The following is a 25,530-nucleotide window of genomic DNA, read 5'->3' on the forward strand; positions in this document are numbered from 1 at the left end:
GGAAGGCCACTTTACTGTTCTTCGAAATTACAATGAAATGTCGGTCTTGGCCGTCTTATAGTCACGAGTCATATGGCTTCGTTCGAGTCATGTACAATGTCTCCAAGTCGAGTCAATACACAGATTGTCTCTAGTTGAGTCGAGTCGTTTCCCTATTTTGAGAAAATGACTCGAGTCAAGTCGAGTCATCAGAAAATGCTGACTCGAGTCCGACTCGAGTGTGGTCAATCCTGCTATACATGAAAATACCAATATTATTGGCCAAATGCATACGCACACTTGAGAAAAAAATCGCGAGACCAGCAAATTTATGAATACTGATTTTTCATAGCAGTTATATTAGCGATTGGCGCATGATAAGTCTACAAAGTATTGTTACAGCCCTGCTAGAAACAGACATCCCGTACCTCCGGTCTTATTCTTCGGTAAGCAGGTGATTGCGCGGTAAAAAATGACCTTTTTTAATCATCGGGCAGATTTCTCCTAAGGGGGGGATTTTGGCTCAAATTTCGGCCAAGGGAGGCACGAGATGAAAAAGGTTGGGAACCACTGACTTAGAATATTGCGGTACGTTGAGCATAACACGGTGTCAACCTATTTGTTTCATTTGAATGTTTATGATTCACAATGAGCAAACAATGCGCCGTCTGCCACAGTAGGCCTATAAAGTAGGCTACAAACTGTAAAATATCAAACAATAAGTTCACCGATTGCGCAAAATCTACGATACAAATAAAATGCAGGTTGCGAAAAATTTTGTCAATTTTGACATTTTTTGACCTAACGCTAAAATTTTGACCTTATTTTGACTTTTTTTGACATGTCAAAAAAAAATCGCCCTACTCATAAGACATCTTATCACAAAAGAGTGTTGTTCCATAGTGAATATCGATACATACTGCGACGTTAATTTATTGTATATACGGAAAAGTCAATGAATTGGACCTTGCACCATATCAGTAGTCTACAAATGTTGTAGACAGAATGTTATGGACACGGGGTGATAGCTGAACTATTTTCAATTCCAATTTTCAGTCAAGAGTATTACATAAATACCATGGATTTCACAACCTTATCAGGTGGTTCTGTACTGATGGATATTTTCTCAACTAAGCCATTCGATTGCTATGTTTTAGCACATCTCAAACCGCAGTAAATTATTGCGGACTTTTTTACCTCAAAGCTCGTCAGGGACTGTTAAATGGATTGTCGTCAACATTCAGTGGTGAATAAAACATAACGCAATATTAGAATAAAATTTGGGCTTGTTATTGCATATCTTATTAAGGCTTCACTTTGACTGCGGCCTACTTTATTGTGTCACTCATAAGTAGGCATACATTTGTGCCATAGTCTTATATATCAGTGAAAGAGTCGAAGAAATATCAAGAATACAGAAAAAGCCACCGTCACAATTAAAAAATTTTGCTCAATGAAAATGTAAAAACTCGTTCATAATTTGAACTTGGTTTCAGACATCCGCAATGGAAATCAAATAGCGGGAGAAATGGCCGATGTAAAAAGAAGGACAGGAAATTTGCCACCAACAGAGGCTTTCATAACGGGTTCTGGAAACTTACCGACTTGTAAAAAGATCATCCATGTTGTAGCACCTGAGTAAGTGTCGTGATGCAGCAGTTAGCAATGTCGTTACAGCTTGTAGCAAGCCATATTGTGTCTGCCGCAATAAAGATATGAAATCCTACAAGCGTGGCTCCCCACCATTCTTATTTCATGGAACCCTTTGGCCGATATTTGATCAGAATTACCGCCCTACAAATAAAAAGCAGGACGTTTAAGAGTCATCAAGGTTCTGGGTGAATAGTCTGCTTAAGCTCAATGTACTATTTTTAGATGGTAGACAAACTCCTGTAGGCACAGGCTTCATTGGCGTATTTTGATTAAAGTGGACTCAAAGGCACCGTTCACACTACTCCGTGGTGCTTTGAGTACTGAATCTCTGATAATATCAATAAGTTTTGAAATTGATTTCAACTGTATATTCAGGTGGTCAAAAGCATCACAAATGGAACATAGCAAATTGGTTTCATCATGTATTGAAAAAATCTTGACCGTAGCGGAACAAGCAAAACTTACTTCGATTGCTATCCCGGCGATAGGCTGTGGGGTTTCTGGGATCAACCCAAGCGATGGCATACCGCGGATTGTCGATGCCGTGTGGCAGTATTTTCAGCAACACCCCACATCATGTATTATTCGGGTATGTGTTTCAAAATTGTACAATTTGTGTTGTTCGGTGATTTGGGGAATGTGGTTGATGCGGTTTGTCGATCGCAATACACCTCCAGGCTCAATATCAATAATCGTCAGATTATATTTTTATGTGATCAAGACACAAACAATCTACAATGCGATAAGCGATGTGATGTGATGAACAGATAGGAGGATGCCTGAACTTGACCACGACCTAGTGCCTGATGTCACAGTTCTTATTTGATGTTCATCTTTATTCCGCATCTCTGTAAGGTGGTTGAATGAATGAGTGTTGATAACCAAAAAAAGTGATGATAATCGTGTTCTAAGATTTGAAATCAATGGGTAGTTTTAGGAGCTCATTTGGTATACTGTATCCACATATTTTCCTATCTATCATCCACAATTACTTGTAAAGATTTGTGGCATATGTTCGTAACTGCCAGTGAGCCGAAAATCATGTTATAAGATATTGCTGATTTTTACCACTATGCTCGCTTGTTATGATTTCACCTTTGAAAATGGTGGATATGTGTATATGACTGTGTGTGACTTTCTGTATGACAAAATATCAGATTAGTTGTATGCATATATCTGTTCATTGCATCGCACTATATCTTGTGTATTGTATTGTGTACATTGCGTGTCTGGAGCAGATGATATTGCCAACTAGGAATTGTGTTGTATTTTGTCATAATATGGGATTCACAGACTGTTGATTAAAGGCGAAACTTGTCTTGAAAACAAACAATTCCAATCAGTAGTACAAACAGAAGCGATATACTTTAGTACTCATAAAATACAATATGCCTACATAGTTGCTAACCAGCTCTCTGTTTTAGATGCATTGATTTGCAGCAGTGCCAATGAAAGTATTTCATTTGGGATATACCGTACCACTTAAAGGCATTCTAGTGGGTACAGTTATTTAAGATTGTCCCATTTATAGAGAATAATGCATAATATTGGGATACCTCGCAATAATGCTGTCTCATAGACAATTATCACAATTTCTTCCGATGTAATTTAGGTTGATTTTGTTGAATTTAAAAATCAAAAAGTCGTCGATGAATTCAAGAAAGCTCTCGAGCAGATGGAAATTCGAAGTATGTTTCCTGAATCTTCCCCTCTCGGTAATCCTTCAACCATGACTGCTCCCACAGCAGTTTTGCAACTTGGAAATATTGCTGAGAGGAAAGTAAGTGCGATCTGGTTTTCAAATTTAACTGTTTCATTTTTGGATAAAAAGTGCTTCAAAATGTTTTCGATGTTTACTGCTTCGAGAATTGATTCATAGAATGTACTGAAAGAGACCCTTGGAGGTGCAGAACTTCAATATAGAATTGAGAAATATACTCATAATAAATAAACCCGAATATTTCCAGCAGACACTCATCAGGGGTAATTGTCAGCAACTAGTATAGAATTGGAATGACGTATGCGCGATATATCATAGAATTACTCGAACTCGGACTAACTGGGTGATGAAATGAAAATGACTCGAGTTGAGTCGGTTCTAACGATGAAATCAGAAAAGGACAACAATTATATTAAAATATTAAAGATGTGATTTTCACCCTGCCGTATGCGTGAATAGTACGATAATACATCACATTTTACGATGTGTTAGGAATGTCAGTCGACCAGTTCCCGTCACATAAGGCCTACTTGGAAATACATTTGAATACCGCTATTATTGATGTTGCGGCCCTAGGCATCATCAAAAACTAGAAAATTGGCTCACAAGCACATTTTAGTTGGAAACCCCTGGTCCACAGTGTCACACTCGGGACTTATGTCGGGCATGAAAGTGTGCTCATTAATTCAGACATATCCTGAAATTTTTTTTCTTAGGTGGATGCTGTAGTGAACATAATGGCAAAAGATCACATCGCTGACATGACAAAGGGATCGGCAATTGCTAAAGTTCTTGCTGCCGCTGCTGGACAAGATGTAGTCGTGAGTTGAATATTTTAGCACTTGATTTTTGCAGTTCACTTAGATTTCTTACGTTCCACTACAGAAAGAGTGTGCTGGGAACAGCGGCAAGTACAACGAGGGAGACGTATTTGTCACCAGTGCAGGATCGCTTCCGAGCAAAAAGATTATTCATGGCATTGTATCAACGCATGACAGCAATTCGGCAGATATCGTCAAAAAAATTGTGCAAAAGTCCTTGCAGCATGCTGATCAAGCCAATTATCGGTAAAAGAAGGTTTTAATAATAATTTTTAGAAAAACTGTTGGCATATAAGCTTTGCGAATCTTAGAGATCGCCTCAACCCGTTTATAATCTGAAAATCCTGACAATCGCAGACATCTATAGTTTCGAATTCAGTATTCTAATGCTTAAGCTCTACAATATCTATTGCAATATAGTGCCCTTAATGTAACTCATCATATAACAAAATGTACCGTAACTAAATACATCAATCCAAAAACTAAAACCATTATTAGCTAATGTAAAACGATCCACTATGTATAGGACACCATGATCCAAGATGTCAAAATTGCATCCTCTGAAAACTCTGTAATCTACATATTACTTTCCACTCTATGCTTTTCGACTGACTCCCATCAGGAGCGAACACCAATGAATGAGTCCAACCAAATTCGAAATATAGAAAGAATTTTGTTGTGATGTAGTAATGCCAAGTGCACAGAGTCGCGAACAGTAATAATAACAAACGTAGAGTTACAGTAAAACATGGATGAATTTGGCAATAAAATTGCCTAGTAACAACACCAAAAATCGTCACTGAAATATTCCCAGGGTCGAGATGATCTTTCAGGCGGCAGAGGATAGGTTGTTGTAGCTTCTTAATGGTTGGTTTAAGAAACTTGAAATAAAAAAACAATTACCATGAGCAACTATGGAAAACTGATTGCTGATGTAATATTTGACACATTCAGGGTGCTACAAGAGATGTTTGCCGATTGCACGCCATTATCTGAGCCTTTTCACGCATGATATCTAGGGACTGTGATGATGAGTTAGAGGAGTCGTAATTCTGTGATCACCTAATTTCAAGTGGAACATGTTGACGAGTTCTTCCTTGCATACGCTGAGATGTGCGACCCACATACTTTCTGGAATTAATCCTTACACTATTTTTAAATATAACCCTAATACTTTTCATGCTTGCTTTATCAATGGCACAGCAAGCATGTAAACAGGATGACACAAACGGCTGCAAGATTTTTGATGCATATATAGCAAATTCATGGTGTTCCGCCAAGATCTTTATTCAAAATGTTGTTAGAGTCGTTGTACACAAAATGACTTTCATGCTCTTGAAATTGATTTGATTGAAGGATGTTGGTATTCTAAATGGTTATCGATCCCTGATGTAGAGCATCTCAATATTGTATCAGGTCAATTGTGTTCCCCGCTATTGGAACTGGAAACTTTAATATGCCACCGACTGAAGTTGCTGAGTGGATGAGAAAGGCAATCGATCAATATCGATCAAAGAATATCTCTGTGGAGATTGTACTCCATGTATCCAATCCAAAAGCGATTTCCGTAAGTAAGAAAATGAGTGGAAGACGACTGTTTGCTCAGAGATTTGGCTTCATTAATGTGAGATTTTGTTGTGCCATCCAACAGTATGCTGTACAAAGAAATGTATTGTGGTTTGATTCCGTCAAAGCTCAATGGATTATTGTGTGTCGAAGACATTGCAATCTGTGTGTGCATCTATTTAGAGCAGTGTAATATATAGATAGATAATAATCAGTCATGGATTCAATCTCCAAATTTGTTGTCTAGTGATAATGATTATCTTAGAATTGAGTTGGTATCATGGCTATAGATGCTGTCCTATCTCAGTTATTGATAAATCAATAAGTATGAAAATTAAAGGCAACTTTGGTTTGAAAAAATACAGAACAGAACCCCCTAATATCTTTCCATGATTATTAATTTTAATTTTTACTCTCACCTATCTATTATCAACAACCTATCGCACTGCATTTTGTCCAATTTTCCATTTCTATGTTTTCTCAGGCTTTTACAGCCGAATTCAATCAAGCAAGTATGGCAGCATCGTCTTATGTCAATTACGGGTCTTTGAATGTCTGTATTACCGGAGGAAATATCCTTCAGCGTAAGGACGATGTCATTGTAAACAGTGCCCACCCTTCCTTTGATTTGAAACGTGGAGGTGAGTTTAGGCATTCTGTTAGATGACTACAATGTTGACCATGCCATTGACGCCATAGTGGGGATACCATAAACCTGGTTTTCTCAACACACTGATCATGATCAAGTTGTATATCGTGAAGGATTCAGAATTCAGTGAAACACTCACATTCAACATAACTTCGAATTTGGTACTCAACCCATTGCTTTTAAGCAGTGTAATGATCTCAGGACGCAAGTCCACTATAATAGTAAGAAATAATAATATCACTGCTTACAGTAATCAAATTTATTATATCATACTACATTTATCTCCTCTTAAACTCCGATTTCAATGTGGTAGGAATCTTGTCAGCGGCAATTCTAAGTAACGGAGGCTCTGATATCCAAAATGAATTGACTGCCTGCACCGGTGATATGGCCGTCACAACAGGAGGTAAGCTTCCGTGCAAGCATATCATCCACCGGACAATTCCAAACGATCTGAAGAATATGAAAAAGACAATTATTCAAGTCTTGATGGAAGCTGATTCCTTGAAAGCCACATCGATTGCATTCCCGGCCCTTGGCACTGGTAAGAATATTGAATCTTTGAATTTTGTGAAAAATGTATATCTAAACCAGCGGAACTTAACTTTTACTAACCTGAGGAACACTTACACTAATCTGCAAGCCTTCGTGGGATCTCAAATTTTCTCCAAGTCATTAATATTAAATCTACCGCATTATAAGCCTAACTACACATCTAATACATCGTTATAGATTACTGGTGCACAAAATGAACTGTGTACTCGATGGTCGAGTCATAGTGTTGTGACTCGAGTCCGAGTCCTAGTCATCGTGTTCACTGATCAGTTTTGAGTTCAATCCGGTTCAACCCACTTTTTTCAACTCTGCTGGAGAGAAATTGAATGACTTTCATTCATAAAATCATTCTTTTCCTCAGTCCTAACAGTTTTTGGCCTTATTGTCCAAGGATCAGGACTGATAGATGTGGTGAATTTACTATACTTCAAAGTTACAATGATATGTCTCTCTTGGCTCTCCTAGTCTCCAGACATGCAGATTGACTCGAGTACAAGTCGAGTCGATGCATGAATTGACTTAAATCGAGTCGAGTCACCAAAAAATGACTCGAGTCATTACAACCCTGGCAAGAGCTTTTTCTCCCAGTTGTCATCACAAGCATCTACAAATGACAAATATATAACAGTAGTAAATTGTACAACAGCTTCTTGGAGGTACAGAACTTCAATGTACAATTGAATATTATATTCATATTGAAATGAACCCGAATATTTTCGGCTGACACTGGTCAGGGGTAATCGTCAGCAACTAGTAAAGAATTCAAAGGAACAGTGTATATCAACAATCGTAACACAAAATATGACGTCACCAGCACGAAATGTCGAATACGAGAGCGTTCAATGTATTATTTTTAGATGATACACGAACTCTTTTTGTTGACAAGTAGTCTACTTGAGTACTTTAAAAGTAGATGTACTTCGCTACTGACAAACTCTTGTTAGTAGGCCTATGTTTGATTTGGCATTATATGTATTTAACTTCACGGAAATGCTCATAATCATGATAGGGATATTACATTAAAGTCGTTGAATTATCTCGACTTTAGTCTATTTGACTTTCCTTGTTTTACTTGCACTGTCTCCAATTGCATTTCCATTCATTGGTCTGTATCCCTGATATATGTGCTGTTGACTGTGTTACTCGAAAGTAATGGAAATCTTTGGGAAGGTGTTCCTTTTCGGTCAAAAATTTCTTTTAGAAAATAAGTACTTAGTCTCTTATTCAGTGGTTCCCAATCTTTTTTGACTGACCCCTTTGGACAAATTATTAATTCTGCGGACTGCTGCCTGAATTTTGCCTGAACTGACACTCAATTAACATACTATTGAGTATTGTAATAATTAGACTACTCAACTACAGTACTGTGTCAAATTGTTGTTTTTGTTGTTGTTGTTGTTAAAGAAAGAAGTAACAACAGAACAAATGAGCGAAACAACAAAAGTTGAATATATCATTAGCATAAAATTGAAGAGGACATGAGATATTCACTTTTTCTCAACAATCACCGATTTTGGCATACGATGAAGTGTATTTGACGTGATTGAAATCAATGTCTTGATGCAGGCAAAGTAAGCTTGCCCGCCAAAGCTGCAGCGTCTCATCTGCATTCCGCGCTACAAGAATTTGTTGAGAAAAATCCGACGCCGCAAAGTCTCAAGAGAGTAACCATTGTTGTGTACAATCAAGCGCTGATGAACGATTATATTGCCACGATGATCGGTGATGGTGCAGTTAAAAAAAGGAATATAAAGGCTAGAGTTCGAGGTAACATAATAATATTGCAACCAAGCAGCAACCATATGGCTGGATCAACTTTACCATCTCAATATACAGATAAAAAAACATGCTTTTCACTTATGTGACAAAATTATAATCAGAAAGTGTTTCTAATGCTCTGTTTTCCTGTTCCTGTTGGATATGTTTACCTCGCCAATAATGAACCGTGCCATTGTGTGTTACTGTTGTTTATGGGCTGTATCATGTTTATTTACATCAGCGCAGTGACTTATACCTTACTTGGTTGTGAGTTCTTGCAAATTCGGTACAAGAATTTGTGTCAAGTCTGTCTGCACTAATTTGTCTTCAGGAATAGTCATCCATCCATTCCGGAACGACCAATCAATCATGATTTGGCGATCCTATACCTCTTATTCATTTTGGCACGTATACTGGAAGCAGTTTCTTGGCAATAATTATGATTTGTGCTTATTTGGCAGTTGGCAGTACTTATGCATACTGAATAAAGATCCCTGTCTTTTTTTCCGTAGGCTTTGCAGAATCCTTTTCGTCGTTCTTTGACAAGGAGTCGTCTCAGGAAACTGTAGATTTCCACTTTTATGCCTCTGTTAAGAAGGACATTGTCAAGGTGATATTTTTATTCTGTAATTTTTTTTACCTGTTTCTTAGAAAATTAAATCAAGTCTATTTAAATGTACATTGCCTGATATTGAAAATATTCAAAATATTGTTTATTGCCAATAGTGTGCGAGCCGGGACTCAAAATGTATACCAATAGAGTCGTAAAATTTTTGATCATGAGATCTGAAGCTGACCTCAGAAAGGATGGTCAACTATTTCCGGTCCATGGTGTTCAATCATGACTACAAGGGGTCGCAAGCGTTTCAAAATTGTTCAGACATTGAATAAATAATGGGGATTTATCCGATGCGGTTCTGCATTATTTCAGGCTCGGCTCCAGAATCACATATTGATTGTGCACAACTTTTCACATGCTAGGTTTCATTACGGAGAATTTCAGTAGATTTTATCCATCATTTCGTAATAGCAGCTTCAAGATTATTCACATTACCCGCACATCCATACTGCAGGCACTGGAATGCATTGACAAAAAGACTACTGAGATTACATGTGAAGAACGAATCGAAGATATTGCTCTGGATGCAGTGACAGAATTGGAGATGCTAGAATTTCAAGAAAAAGCAAAACAGACAGGCGTACTGATACAGAAATTACCAAACAAGTAACTACGCATGAAAAGCCCTGTTCAATTTGGCAATTTAATTAGAAAAACACTAATAATATTACTGATAACAGTTTGAGTACTGGTACTAGCATCCGGGCTGAGTGCCGTTTGAAATAATTTTGGACAGATAGCAACAGATCGCTCCTTGATTCATACGAGTCATAAAATTGCATCTTTTTTGGCTGAGGATAAGTCTTGTATTACTTTTATATCGATGACTTTGTGGATACTGATAAATCTACCTATTTGGCATGTTTTAGCTAATCGTTTTACGTTAGGAGTGTTATTCTATTAAGCAAGGAATTGAATTCAGCCTTATCTGATACTGTACTGAGTTACACACAGAATCTTGAGAAAAAGAAGATTCCAGTACATATTGTTTGTCTTGGATTGTCGCGTCCGCATAATGAAACGATCAAAGTTTCTCGATGTATCAATTTGACTGCACTGTTCAGGTCTGCTGCTCTTCTCGTTACTGGGTTGGAAAAAAATGTGAAAGAATTTGGTGTCTACTGTCGGAATATACTACGTGAACTTGGCGAAGCCCAGACCTGTATGGAATTTGTTCGATGGGAAATCCAGGCGGAAGTGGACCAAGAATGGTATAAATTTCTGCCACGGCCCGCTCATCTACTGGAAAAAGCATACCAGGTCGTATCTTCATTCGTTTACCATTCTCCATGCTACCCGTAGTGTGCTAATGATGGTGGTTTGTGTGACAAATGTGGATGATAGTCCTTTATGTGACAATTGATGCAGGTTCAGGTTCAACACGAATTCATTTTTCGACCTTAATATAGTAGCGCCCGTTGCAATCTGAGCCCTATTGCACGGACTTGAACAGCAGAGGACAATGATGCACCCCATATAGAAATACCAACTTGGAATCGTGTGTACCTCACAAAAGAAATTTGTTTCTGGTACATTTGGACAATTCCAATATAATTCCACTATACCGATAATCTTGATGGAAGGTCGAAAAATAACAACATGCAACATAGTCACTAATAACAATTGGCCCACCCAAAGATCCATCATCATTTATAACTTGCCCTTAAATTTTCAAAAACACCCCCTCCATCAACTCTACCGGATAATCTGATGACATGGGCTGAGAAAGGATAAATGCTTGCTAGGAATTTGTGAAACTACTAATAGTAATGATGGAGTTCATTCGTGAATCGGAGCGACCGATACGATTCCCAGAAACTATTCATAACATGACCACTCTCGATATGAATAAATAGATGAGGCCGGAGCTCATAGGAAATTGACATCGACAGTTTAACATGGGTTATTTAGCGTCCAGTTGGTTCATTACGACTATGCTCTGGAATGCAGCCGTAGACAACATGAGTAATAGAAATGAGGCCGTGAATAGCAAAATGTTTGGCCACCCCTGGGCTAGATTCAGTTCACTGTATTTAGATATAGATTTTACGTTGTATTACATTGATTTAAAATTGACGTGTGATGCTACCAAAGAGTGTCAAGGGCCATGACCAGAATAAAATTGTTATTTGCATAATTAGTACAGCTGGAGCTTTCGGTCAATACTCATTTTATTAAATTAAGCGTTCGGCCAGCTGCTCAAAAATTACCGTTATATTGCCTTTGGTCAAATGGAAACAATGATTTACCCAAATGCAGTGAGTCGTTCTATTTTGATGTGTCTCCCCTCATTGTAGTACACTATGGTCTGGTGTGGCCACCTTTTTTTACAAATTTCTTATATTTTACAGAGCAAACAAAATCTCTCTAAGGTTCAGGTCAAAGTCGTTGAAGACGATAAAATTGTTGCAAAAACATATGACCTTTCAAATCTGAACCAGGAAAACTCCAAAATCAGAAGGGGGCTGACTGAAAATTGTAAGTCACAAATCCTCTGAGAATATTTTTGTGATGTAGTGGTAAGAATTCTCCGTTTCCAAGTGTGAGTCATAACGAGGCCTACTTTATATACGGCACTGCTTGCTACAATTTTCTGCGTTGACCTATGCTGCAGCAAATTTCAGCTAATCTTTACAGTGATTAGTGAGTATTATAAATGACAAAAATTCACTTTAGACTTATTAAGTTTTTGGAATGTAGGTTGAATTGAATAGAACTGTGTTAGGCTACAGATTAATAGTTATGTTTTGATGTTACAACTCGCTCCCAATTAATACATCGACTGGCAATTATATTAGGTCTACCAAAATCCAGTGAGAACTATGCACACTTCATATCATTTGAACGATGTGATTGCTGTTGTTATGCAGCCTTATGTTGCTAAGAAGATTTGTGTTAAGGTACAGCATGTGCATTTCGCATTCGCATATAGAGATAAACCTGGCTAGGCATGCATTGGTAATGGTGCGACAAATCTCCGTATCTTTATTGCTGTAATGAAAAATTAGGAATGAATTTTTGAGGCACGACTGCTAGCATAGAACACTTGATGACCGGGATACACCTTGGGCATTGGCACCATAGTGTAATGTAGGTTGACAGATCTCTGTGTCGCGATGACTTTTTTCTATCCTAGCAGAGACTGTTATAGTTGATCTTGACAATCAATGGCTGATTTCGCGTGATCCTAGTGGATTTTCCTGTCCTTTCTAAGAGTGGGAAACCGGAGAAACTAATCCTTCAATAACTTCATTTTCTATCAATGCTGTCGGTGCACAGTGTATACCAGTGATTCCCAACCGCGGCTCCGAGGTAGCCTTCTAGCGGCTCTGATTGATCTCCAAATATACCACAGAAATATATGGACGACAGTTGTTGCTTGTTTCTATGAATAGTTACAGTCAATTTCTGTATATGAATGCTGAAATTAGGGATATTAGTCTGTCTAAGGCAGCTTCTGAAAACCGGTAAAGAGAAATCTTGCAGACTAGAGCAGTGGTTCTCAACCTTTTTCACCTCGCGGACCGGTAAAATTTCAAAAAATGTCTGGCGGACCGGTGAACTTTCAAAATTGAAATGAAGCAAAATGCAGAGTATGCAACCGTTTTTTGCAATTATATGGGGCTAGAGAGTGAAATTTAGAGGGTTTTGATCATATTTAATTATTATTCATGATGGCATCCATGTGATTTTATGGCAGTGAGTCTGCCGAGTCGAGGTAAAATTGCCTTGTCCAGATAAACGTGCTACCACCGTGAGACCTTTACAGTTTTTCGCGCCGAACGCCGTGGGCTTAACTGACCACGCCAATTCTAATAATATTCTTCTCTTTGACAATATCGAGAGAAGAATCGTATCGGAGTCGAACCAAGCACCTTTTCGTGCTACATTGCTCATTGCCCACTATTACCAGAAACAGGTTACTCTGGCAACTACCTGTACGAATACAATGCGTGCCGCAAGAAAACACATTACAGCCATCCACAAATTCGGGCCGAAAAAGCACTTCGTCAGCCCAACCCAAAAACGCTGGTCTTGAGGCGCCCACAGGGCGATAAGTCAAACTTCCGGGGGCTTCACCCCCAAGACCCTACAGTGGGGTGGATGTTTTCACCTGTACTTGTGAGCACTTTCAGTCTACTCAGCGTAAGCAGAGAGTTTACGTAGCTTAATCGCGCCAATAGCGAAAATGTTCGATCATTCACGAGTGAAGCGGTTTTCTCGTGCCCGAATTTTTGACCCACCTTTCGGAGTCCCATGTTAATCTAAGCTTCATTATGCGTTGGTACGTCGTGGCGTGGTAATGGCTGACGCCGAAATACCTATAAATCATTCCGTATTTCTCAGAGAAGGGCACCTAATATAGCCTATAAGCAAGACATTTAGGGATACTAAATCGTGCAAAGCGCGAAAAGAAATTGAAAATTGTTAGAAAAAGTTTCAAATATGCTATGATTTATGATTTATGTTCATTTGCGAAATAATTTCGAGCCCTATTCAAGCTCGGCCCCTCTCCAATTGGGCGGTTTGGGGTGCCCCCGTTACGGTCCTTCACAAAATGAATGAATCGAAAACCAATTATCAAACTGTGCTGTTTAGCGATGAGTCGGCTCGTATCTGTTCTGTATACTTGTCACTTGCTTGTCGTCAAATGACACGTCTTGAACTTTAGGTCAAATCGAACATGTTTCCAGCCCTAATGTTACCTCACAAAGTTATGAATCAGTTTAAAATTTATTTTATTTTATCAATGAACAAGCCATCAACATTGCATATTGAAATTAAAGTATAAAATTCTAATGTGCCTGGCGGACCGGCAGGAATGTCGTCGCGGACCGGCGGTTGAGAACCACTGGACTAGAATCCACCGCATGGATGAATACCCTCAGTAAACGATATATCTTGAGTTATGTTGGTTATAGACCTTTACATATCGTCTCTGTGAAGAGTAAATTTCGATTCAATTTTACTAACATCAAAATAACGGCTCGTAGTCAAGTATAAATTGCAATAAGTCGCTCTGCGTTATAAATAGTACTCAGCGTATAATTTCCCACAAACTTGTGCAATGTGCATTAAGGGCTGGAATATATGATGAGCTATCACATAACGACATAATAGTATGTTGTGGTGATGATATGCATTTTCAGTTTATTTCAATGTATAGCACTCGCCTATCTGCGTATATCAACGCTAAAATAATCGATATAGAATCTACAGAAGTCTATGTGCATCCTTTTGAATTAGCTGGATGGTAAGATCCAGGGATAGGCTAGCTACCTTCAAGTTTTTGTTACAAGTAGCATACTCGAGTGTTTTCATGCGGCTGCATACATACTCTAAAGCAGTGGTTGCCAACCTTTATCGACTCATCGCCCCCTTTAGAAGCTCCAGTCCGATCATCGCCCCCCAAATATTTGGAACAGAAAAATGGTCATACTAACTGGGCTCACCGGCAAGTTGACTAATCAAAAAAATGTCAACGTTTCGGCTCGACCTTGAAATTACACTTTTACAGCTAAATTTTTGTGAGTTGACCAAAAAAAGGTCATTTCTCCGACTTGACTCCCATCGGGACCGTAACAGCACTTCGTTAGCCCTCCCTCCCAAAAAACGTTTGTCTTGGGCCTCCATAGGGTGATAAACCAAACTCCAGACCCCCCTCAGCCAGTGGGCTTTACATCGCTACATATCAGCTATACCCTATTTCATGTAGTGTTTGGTGAGACACCGTATTCTGCCGAAACGCGCCAAGCGCGACAAATTTCTATAATTCATGTTTGAATCGGTCAATATGGTCGGGAATTGCATATATATTGTTATCAATTTTTTATCCTCTCTCAGCTCACGTAATCAGACTTACCGGCACAGCTGAGTGTGGTGTGTTAGAAAGGTAGGACCCCTAAATAATAACTAAACATCTTCAGGCGGACCCGTTGGTAAATTGACTTCGTTACATGATGCTATTTCTTGACCTCCTATATCTGCTATGTCAAAAGATATGGAAATCACCAAACGCACCAAACTGAAAGACACACATGGTTTCAAATAGGTATTTCTTTACTGGCAAATAATTTTTGCCTGCGGAGATCTCATTAGTCCTTTGGGGGTTGAGATCGCCAGGACAGGAACATTCGAATCCAGTCATTAAGGCGCCTATGGACAATTAAACATATATGTATTTGTATATATATCGGAGTTTTCGGTCAGGACAAGGGCATTGCTTTTCGGCCAAGGTCTTCTCGCTGCTGTTCGTCCTGGCACACTTCTTGAAGCCGCATGTTACATGGCCTATAACTTCATATGTTATGGAGCGTCGTGGCGCAGTAATGGCTGACGCCGAAGTCTCCATGTTAATTCACGAAATGTTTATTGGCCTCCTTCGAGGTCGGCCCCCAATTGGGGGTTTGGGGTGCAGCAGTTATGGTCCTGACCCCAGTATAGCCGTTTTAACGCGCCATCGCCCCCTTCGTTGTTTTCGCCCCCTATCGCCCCCTTCGTCCGTTTTCGCCCCCCTATCGTCCGCTTCGGTATTTTCGCCCCCCTAGACCGCTAAATTGCCCCCTGGGGGCAATATCTCTCACGTTGGGAACCACTGCTCTAAAGTCTTAAATGCGGATACGACATCCTAAAATGTTGGGAACCACTGGTGTGTACCGTACTGCTCACTTTGTGAAAATTTATGTATTTTACTCGAAATCACTGAAAATTAGCGACATTTGCCCGAAAAAGTTATTCCTCTTTGCTTTTTACTTATTGTAGCAAATTGTTCTTGTTCAGGCGAACTTCCTGTTAACTGGGACCCGATGAGTGGTTCTCTTGTGAAGAGAGTCACACTGCAGTCCACCTCGGAAGAATACAAGAAAGTTCTCGATATCTTCAAGAAAAAGGGACTTCCCTTCCAAACCGCTTCTGTAATGTGATACTTACTGTTGGATTAAATTCAGTGACATTAATATTCAATTAAATATTACTAATAAGCAGACATCTATCGCGCCAACATAAGGGTTTGAATGATGTTAATTTTTTGTGGTGAAAATGCATAATCATCAGTCATAATTACTTACTATTCATCAATCAATAGATTAGACTTAAACCCGGTAGTAGTTTGTTACTATGATATGTATGACTTAACTCATCTCTCAAGTTTGATAAATAAGTGTAGATTGATTTGAATTCATGTTGTAAAATCCTAATAATAAGCCAGATACTTCATTTTATTGCTTGTATGACTAGAGCCAATGATATCTTCAGTAACATAGTCAAGTGAAAATTGAGCAGCACTTTAGAAATTCGAGTCGGATGATTAGCAAACTCATCAACCATGTTCAAAACTGGTGACACACGATGAAGCAGATCTCTCTGTAAATAAATATGAGGCCTTGTTGGTAAATTCCAACTTACTATATTTATTTCTAATAGTACATTCATATTGAAATGAGCCCGGATATTTACGACTGACACTCGTCAGGGGTAATCGTCAGCAACTAGTAGAGAATTGAAAATTACATTGTAATGTATATCAACAATCGTATCACAAAATATGACGTCACCAACATGAAATTTCGAATGAGAGAGCGTTCAATGTACTATTTTAGCTGGTACACGAATTCCTTTGTTGACAGAGTTTTGGTGGTGTATTTTGATAAAAAGTCGACTCCAAGGCACACAAATGGAAATGTGAACGGCTCCTCCCGACGACGCGAAATCTGTCGTCTCTAGTACATTGAGCGCTCTCTCATTCGAAATTTCATGCTGGTGACGTCATATTTTGTGATACGATTGTTGATATACGATGTTCTTTCCAATTCACTACTAGTTGCTGACGATTACCCCTGACGACTGGCAGTAGAAAATATTTGGGCTCATTTCAATATGAATATACTATTCAATTGTATATTAAAGTTCTGTACCTCCAATAAGCTCTTCATATATTTATTTCATAGACATTTACCAATACTGATTATTTTTTATCAGCAGTGCGGATAACCCAATGTTTTCCCTCTGTTTGTATACCCATTAGTCATTACACTTTCATTATATCTCCTTTCCCTTCACTGACCATGACCAATCATGTAATAGTAACTTTTCATATCATTGTCGTATGCAGATCGAAAGAATTCAAAACAGTAACCTCTTCAAAAAATATGCCGCCGAAAAAGCCGCAGTCACCAAAAAGCTGGAAGGGCAGAGTATCCAAATCGAGCAGGAGCTTTTCCATGGCACCAACAAAGCTGACGATATTGTCGAACGCGGATTCAACAGAAGTTTTGCCGGAGAAAATGGTGGGTGGAAATCGTGTTGGGTGCCTTTTTATCGACATTTCTTTACATTGGAAATTCAATGACAAAGCAATACACTAAAAACATAGGAAGGGTTGGAATCAGCACTGTAAAGTCTTTCAAACTTGGTATTCGGCTAGCTAACGGTAATGAAAAACATGTCAGAAACAGCTTTGCGCACTAGGCTGTTCAAAAATAACTTTTTTGTAATTTTATGACTACTTGATAAAATTGTTTGGTTACCTAAAAAAACGCTGCACATCAAATTTGACTCAAATTCAAGTTCCTTGAACGAGAGTTGGTGATTCAGGAATCATGATATGATATGATATAATATCATTATTATCAGCCTCGTGTAAAATGACCATGGATGTCGAAACACCGCGACTACCAACAATAGAAGACTAATAATATTCGGTAGTATTATGCAGTGTGGGGATGACTCGAGTCACGACTTGACTCAAGTCAGACTCGAGTCACCTTTTTCGTATGACTTGACTTGACTCGAGTCACTTTGCTAAAATGACTTGACTTGACTCGGCGTATCAGAAATGTGGATTGACTCGTGACTCGGAGCAAAATTCACGAGTCAATTTTATGTCATCAAGTAATCGGTGTCGACAAAAATCACTGTGTCTTGCATATGTTTGGATCGTTCGTGAAACGCTGGTGTAACCCGTGAGAGCGACCAATCATTCGATGATCGTGCGTTTTACTGAGCCTCCATTGTTCTCTCACAAACAAATTGACTGCAAACAAAGTGATCAAAGCTTACAGCTTGCGTTGTCGTAAACTAGTATAATAAAGTAATTTTATAGCAAAATGTCTATTTCTGTTGTCTGTTCCTACATTAACCAAACCTCTTGTTTTATTGAAATTGAATTCGAATATAGTTTATATAGTTCTCAACAATTAGCTCGGCTCGAATTATATCCCATCAATTTATAAATGGTTAATGTACTGTATCTTATCAATTCGTTTCTCTATTCTCTATTTTGGCTGGTATCTATAAACTGATGCTATGCAATTACTTACGTAGTTTAGCAGTTCTACGTGTATGTGAGGGATACAACGCTTTGTTGCGTGTATATTTTACTATATATCTGTTCATCGGTTCAAAATCAATGACCACTCAATCTGCATTTCAGACAAGCTATCAAAATGCATTGACGTAATCATGCCTCATACTTCGAAACGGCAACTCATTTGACTTGAATTGTGGCTTGACTCGTGATTTGACTTGACTCGACTTGACTCGAGTAATCTCCAAAGATCGAGTGACTTGTCTTGACTCGAGTCACCTTCGAAAATCGATTGACTTGACTTGACTCGAGTCAAAATGTGGAATGACTCGTGACTCGAAGGTAGTGACTTGATCCCAGCACTGGTATTATGTATCAAATATTGGCTTGATAATGAAGCGTTCCGCCAGTAATCTTGGGTATTGATTTGGAAAGAACACATTGGCATCACTTGACTAGTTCGTAATCCCGCACACAACCCAAATTGAGTTTGACATGCCTGTCATAGAAAAACCGAATATGATGCCATGTTTTTGCAAAAAAAAAACGAATGTTCACTACGCTGTGCATTTCAGCTAGCGTCATATCCATATGCAAAGACACTCTGAGTTGAGACCGTGCGGATTATATCTTTCCCGTTCATTCTTAACCGGGTTTACACTTTTTACCTGCTCTGTAATCCACGCTCATCTACTTCATTACATCCAGTCAGGACCTGAAATTTCCCTTTCCTGCGAACTAGCATGGAAATCATCTGGTCCGATTCGCCAGTTTAGTATGTTGATTCTGTAAATGATTTCGTATTGAGTGTTTAAGAGCTCCTATTCTAACATGAGGTTCTTCAAAATTTTTTTTCCATTTTCGTGACAGGTGCCAAGTATGGTAACGGAGTCTACTTTGCCACAACGGCGATATACTCGCACGGGTTCACGGGAAAAGGCTCACGTACCATTTTTCTTGCAAAGGTCATAACTGGCACATATGCGCAAGGCGTCGCTGGTATGAAAACGACCCCGAAAAGATCCGATAATGATTTGCACGACAGTGTGGTCGATGACGTCAAAAACCCAACAATGTATGTGGTTTTCAAAGACGCCAGTGCTTATCCGACTTATCTTATTGAATACACCTGACTTGATGAAATCATATATGAATACACTTAATGAAATATACTTATGTCTTAAATCAGGAAATGCTCCCTTTTTCAAGAGATGGTTGTTCGATGTTCCAATCCGTTAGCAATATGCATTACATGGTAATTTTATTATGAGATATCCGTGAGATTTCCTATTTCTACACCAGTGTAAATATCAGTATCAGTTTATTAATAATTTCATACTTTCGAAACACTACTACTATATATCACACCCTTGGTTGTTTTTCTCATTTTTCCTCCTTTCTCTTCTCTCTTGTGTCGAATACATTTTAGAAGAGAATAAACGGAGGTGGTCACTGGTCAGTAACGAAGTACTTCAACTTTTTTGAAGTACTCAAGTAAATTTAATTTTCCGCCACTTCTACCAAGTAATATTTTGTGATTTATTTCCATACTTTTCGCTATTTTGAGTTTGTCAAGTAGAAGTATTTTGTAGCCGTTTTCCCCGAGCACCAACAAAAGTTTAATTTTCACAAAAGATAAGGAAAGCGCAGAATTATCGTCGCTCCTCGCGAAAGTTAGATCTGGAGTGACAAATATGCGAAAGTATCGGTGAATATAATTTGGGTAGCTGGGTGCGTGGTTCCGTTCATACCGCGTTGCCTCCCATATGACATGTTTCACCACAGTAAATATGGCCCATCAAAACGTTTGGAACTACCGTATAGCAATCTATGAACTACCTACCGTATCGTAATCTTTCTGCACATGGCGTGTCTTTAGTTCGTAAAGTGGTCTCTAACTTTTTTTATGCAAACCACCGCTGAACTTTTTGGGCATAAGACATGAAACGTGTTTTTAACTTTGTAGAGATAGTTGTTAACGATTGTCACTTCATTGTTTTCCCTTATTTCCGTTGCGCAATTTATTCGTTGTAGCAATGTAATTATTAGTAATCTTCTTTATCGCTTCGTTTCACTTGCGGTATATAAGGCGTCTGTCGGACATTTGAAGTTGGATATTTTTGATGACGCTTAATTAATTGTGAATCCTGCTCTGTACTCGCCACGTTTGGATCATACATTTCTTCAGTATTTAACATTGGAGTACCAGACAGCTGAATTGCAACAGTTCTGCGTCAGGATGTCTCAAGATTAGAAAAGCTTCTGCGCCTGGAAATCGGCAACCAAAGCCGCGCAGAAACAATAGTTTTTGTATTTCTCTTTTAATTTGCAGTATCGTTACTCTATATATCTACTCATTATTCTCACTGATTTCAGTTATTTTGCCCGGGGAACATACATGCTGAAGTTTAAAACCAAGTGTAGTATTGCCTATATTTTCTGGTACTAAAATTGCAGTATATGGCATTATACGACAGCCCATGATATTTTCTATTAACATATACTTATCACGTAAAGTGTAACACGGTATCCGATACCACTGCTCCGTATTGCTCTTCGTCTAAACTACGGGCATTATAATACGGGAAGAGGCGCCATGCCATTTTCCGAAACGGATTGTTCTGGTGACAAAAGATTAGAATCGCTTTTCCATCCCAAAACCCATTTACATCCCATGATGCGGCCGATTATTATTTCTGCTGTCGAAAATTTATACCGCCTGGGATGCATCAATATGAATCGAGCACTATACGCCTTCCGTATAGCTCACTTTGCAGCATTTGACAGTCCATGCGTACTATTGTGACTGTTTTCACAACTACTTACTTGTTTGAGTAGATTTAAAGTCAGCTAACTCTACTACGTAGTAATTTTTGGTTGCTTTTTAAACTACTACGTCTCCTCGTACTTGAATAGATTTTTGCGTCGCTACTTCTATTTGAGTAATTTTATTGACTACTTTGATCATATCTTTATCACGCATCGTGTATTGCTTGTTTTACGAGATTTGGAACTGCAAACCTCTTCTTTATTGAGGAATCAGTTTTCATGTAAATAAATTATTTGAACCCGCAATATCTATATTATGCAAGTTTAGGGTTCTGCACAGACTGGGATGGTGTTTGAAACGAGTCAATACATGCACCCTCTAACAGTCACCCGTGTATCGGATATTGCTCATTCAAACTCGATATAAGTGAAGCCAAAATCTTGCAGTACGAGCATGATACAGTCATCACTAGGACAAGTTTTTGCAACTCTATTTTTATGACTTCCGGCAGCTTCCCAAATACTCAGAAGTTATTTAGTATGGTGTTTTAAGCTGTTTGGAGGAATCCCATATTGCAATTATTTGCATCTTTTCTTCATTTTTTCATGCAACATTTTGCAACTATTTTCGATTTTTCATGAAACTAACTTTTTACAGGAAATATTTGGCACTGATCGCTTGATTATTTCACTATCGTTGAAATTTGAGGTCCTTTCTGATTTTACATTGATTCAGGCTAAGCCACTGAAAATTGTATTTTCACTGGGTCAATTGTTTCAGGCCATTGATTTTGCTGAAGTCGCCAACATCAATTTTTGATATGGGGCCTTGGATACGGAGCGATTCGAGTATCTCTTACCCTAATAATTTCATGGAACTTGCCCATAAATGCAACTTTTGTGAGAATTAAATTCAACTTCTACTGCAACTTTTGTGAAAAGTAAATGCAACTTTCCATGGATTTGACTGCGACAAAAACTTGCCCTAGTCATCACAGGTAACAAAACTAACTGTAAGAAAACTGCGTTGGGACTCGCATCATTTCAATTTCACACTTTTCCAATGGGAGTGATTCAAATTGGGCCCAGGTTGAAAGTCACAGCATTGGTAATTTAGAAGGCGTATGTCGTCCAATAACCTACCGGAGTTGTAACCTGAGTTCCACGTAATGTGTGGCTGGGTAGACGATAGTTAGCTCGCAGTGGTAGACGCACATTCCTTATGTTAGCCCTTGGTCTAAAAACTTCCATGTGAATGCAACGACAGTATTGCCTTGGAGAGATATATTGATGGAATATGTATGGAAGATACAGTGGGATATCGCAATAAATGAGTCTGGCGTATAATTGAAATACACGGACTGATAAATGGCAAGTCACGTGGTACGAGAAGAAAGACATAAATCACGTGATATACTGATATGAGACAGAGGCAGTGCTCTAAAGGATGTGAAAATGAATGCTTCGTTAAAAGAAATTTGTTTTCTTCTTATTCAGTGAAACCTTTATGTTAGGGTTACCATACGTCCTCTTTTAAGAGGATTTATCCTCTTTTTTGACTTTTTTGAAAGTGTCCTCGGAGGACGCCCTTTTGTCCTCTTTTTTGAGATTTTGTCCCCTTTTTTGAAAATTTTGGTCAGATTTAGAGCAAATTGCGAGTGATATGCCGTAACTAGCACCGGCGGGTATTTCGGAGTTAAAAACGGTGATTTTAGCTCTGTGCGAAAAGTTGACCTTTTTTTTAGTCATCCACCCAGCAATGTGGAGAGAAAAACTGTATTTTGAGCTCTGAGCGGAAAGATAACCATTTTTCTTTAGTCAACCAATCACAAAGTGGGAAAAATTCACCGGTTTTTGAGAGTTCTTCTCCGGTTTTGCAAGCCTCAAATTTCTGAAAATGTGTCTTTTTTTGAGATTTCCAAAACATGGTAAGCCTAGTTTATGTACACTCTATTCGAGACTTCAATTGCAAGTGTATAACCCGTTATAGTACACGTGCCCCCCTCCTAACTTTTACAAGTTTTGCGTGAACCACAAAGAAGGAAACAACACGAATACAATACGCATATTGCTGATACGTGACAAAATGCATTAATTTATAATTTAATCAGGTTAAACCACTCTAGTAAAATTGCAAAACGCATGTGCATTGTGCAATCCTTAAAGAGCCGCAATCAAAGGCCGAAAGAGCCGGATGTGGCTCCCGCGCCGCAGTTTGCCCTCCCCTGCTCAATGTGCTGGCCTTGAAATTCCAAGTCACCATTTTGTTTCTACAAAATCAATCCAAATCATCCGCTTAGCAGGCTGATATTTGACGCTTGTTTGGCAAATTCGTTGGATCAGGAATCGAGTGCTAAAGTTACTACAAGCATAATGTTAAATGGACACTGATGTCGAATATGTCGATACGACGTGCATATTAAACATCAACACTGCATTACATCTGTTGGATTATACAATGTGGAGGAATCCATACTCGACCTTATAGACAATCAGGCCTAATTAACTCATCTTGAAGATCGAGGTTGTTCAGGTCGGTATTACGGGAAATAGCATACAAGAATCTAGCGACGTTCATTGTGTTCGACGATAATAGATATGCTGAATGGCTATAATTATATCTGCTCGTGACTGTATAAGTGTATTGCATTTAAGACACATACTCCCATCCTGGAATTGATCTCATGATTCAATCGGCAATTATATTTGGTAAACAGCATTTATCATTTCTATTCTATCCCGGTGCATAAAGTCTTGTCGTAAATAAATCGAGTCGCCTGCGCAACTCGAGACGGTTTCGAACTCTTTATAGTTTGAGGCTAGAGTAGGACAATGTGAGAGAAAGACAGCTAATGAGTAATATTAGTTTTATCGACATTTACAACAGTTATACAACAGCATAACATCTGGCCACAGCCTGACGACTTCGTCCAATACGTCAGTGCTCCTCAACCGGGGTTGTCGTACACCCTACGGCAGGGGTGGGCAAACTTTTGAGCTCGCGGGCCGCATTCAGCATCTGAATTCATTCGCGGGCCGCACTATATAAAATTGAGATTATAAACCAAAACGCAATATAGTGAGGACATGGAGACAATATATGTGCTTATTTAGAACAAGCCAAATATTGCTTTTGATGATATCGTACACGCGATAGAAACATATAGTGGCGAGATTTCATAGGCAGGCGGACCTCAATAACCAATTTGTCAAAACTATAGAGTCAAAAGTGGGTTGGCCCGATTCTTAGAATAGGATTGAAATACAAATCTGTGAGCAGTGATCTGTTCATAGATTTAGTAATTCCACTTTTGGCTCAGTTCCAGGACACACAATGCTGACAGCATCATAACCATGTTAGCTTTAACCACGCTTCTACTACGTGTAGATAAAATATAAATACCCCCATTCTACGCATACAGACATCGAATGTACCTAAAATACGCCCGATTCGGTTTTTTATAAGCACATCACTGAATTAATTAAAAATGAAGTGGGCAATCTGAAATTCCAGTGGTGATCCAAATTATGTCAATCTCGTTGCAGCTATCCCGCTGTGATACCAAGTATTTACCTTAGATCAGTGGTTCTCAAACTCCGACCCCTTATGATGGTCGAAGATTTCGCGTCCCCTTATCGTCATATCACAAAACGCAACCAGTATGCGAGCAAACCTAACGGGTAGTTTGATGGCGTGGAAGGGTACGAATTTGGATGAGAGATTTTTAAAGGTGTAATTCAGACTAAATACATAGCAATGACTATGAATTAGAAGAAAATGGCGCGGAGCGCGAAAAATTTTTTCAGTCGAGCTCAGTTTCGCGTCCCCTTCAGATGCTTTCACGCTCCCAAGGGGGGCGCGCCCACCAGTTTGAAAACCACTGTCTTAGAATTATCATGGTGAAATATAATAAGAAAAAGTTAATCCAGTTCGATTCGATTTTTAGTACGCATTTTATCAAAATTTTCTTTAGACTCTCGCGGGCCGCACAGAACGGCGTGGCGGGCCGCATGCGGCCCGCGGGCCGTAGTTTGCCCACCCCTGCCTTAGGGTGTACCAGAATTTGCAAAGGGTGTACCACTCGGATGGGGTGTACAGGGGTGTACCAGATCCGAGTAACAATGAGCCGATGGCTA

The 25,530-nt window shown here is 38.9% G+C and overlaps 1 protein-coding gene across 2 annotated transcripts in view; it reads left to right on the forward strand.

Moving 5' to 3' along the window:
* Positions 1-19,817, forward strand: part of LOC145435853 (protein mono-ADP-ribosyltransferase PARP14-like) — a 42,948-nt gene extending 23,131 nt beyond the window's left edge. For both annotated transcript variants that reach the window (XM_080313120.1, XM_080313121.1), the window contains exons 24-39: positions 1,476-1,617; positions 2,008-2,221; positions 3,245-3,412; positions 4,069-4,173; positions 4,238-4,419; positions 5,590-5,740; positions 6,224-6,380; positions 6,702-6,932; positions 8,510-8,710; positions 9,214-9,311; positions 9,775-9,926; positions 10,385-10,580; positions 11,672-11,798; positions 16,101-16,234; positions 17,431-17,605; positions 19,495-19,817. In XM_080313120.1, the coding sequence (XP_080169246.1) occupies positions 1,476-1,617; positions 2,008-2,221; positions 3,245-3,412; positions 4,069-4,173; positions 4,238-4,419; positions 5,590-5,740; positions 6,224-6,380; positions 6,702-6,932; positions 8,510-8,710; positions 9,214-9,311; positions 9,775-9,926; positions 10,385-10,580; positions 11,672-11,798; positions 16,101-16,234; positions 17,431-17,605; positions 19,495-19,757 (2,696 nt within the window). In that variant the 3' untranslated portion in view covers positions 19,758-19,817. The remainder of the gene's footprint in view (positions 1-1,475; positions 1,618-2,007; positions 2,222-3,244; positions 3,413-4,068; positions 4,174-4,237; positions 4,420-5,589; positions 5,741-6,223; positions 6,381-6,701; positions 6,933-8,509; positions 8,711-9,213; positions 9,312-9,774; positions 9,927-10,384; positions 10,581-11,671; positions 11,799-16,100; positions 16,235-17,430; positions 17,606-19,494) is intronic.
* Positions 19,818-25,530: the final 5,713 nt, after the last annotated feature.

This window comes from Botryllus schlosseri, chromosome 3 (assembly GCF_051294905.1).
Source record: "Botryllus schlosseri isolate E-star chromosome 3, Bs_hap1, whole genome shotgun sequence".
Classification (NCBI taxonomy): domain Eukaryota; kingdom Metazoa; phylum Chordata; class Ascidiacea; order Stolidobranchia; family Styelidae; genus Botryllus; species Botryllus schlosseri.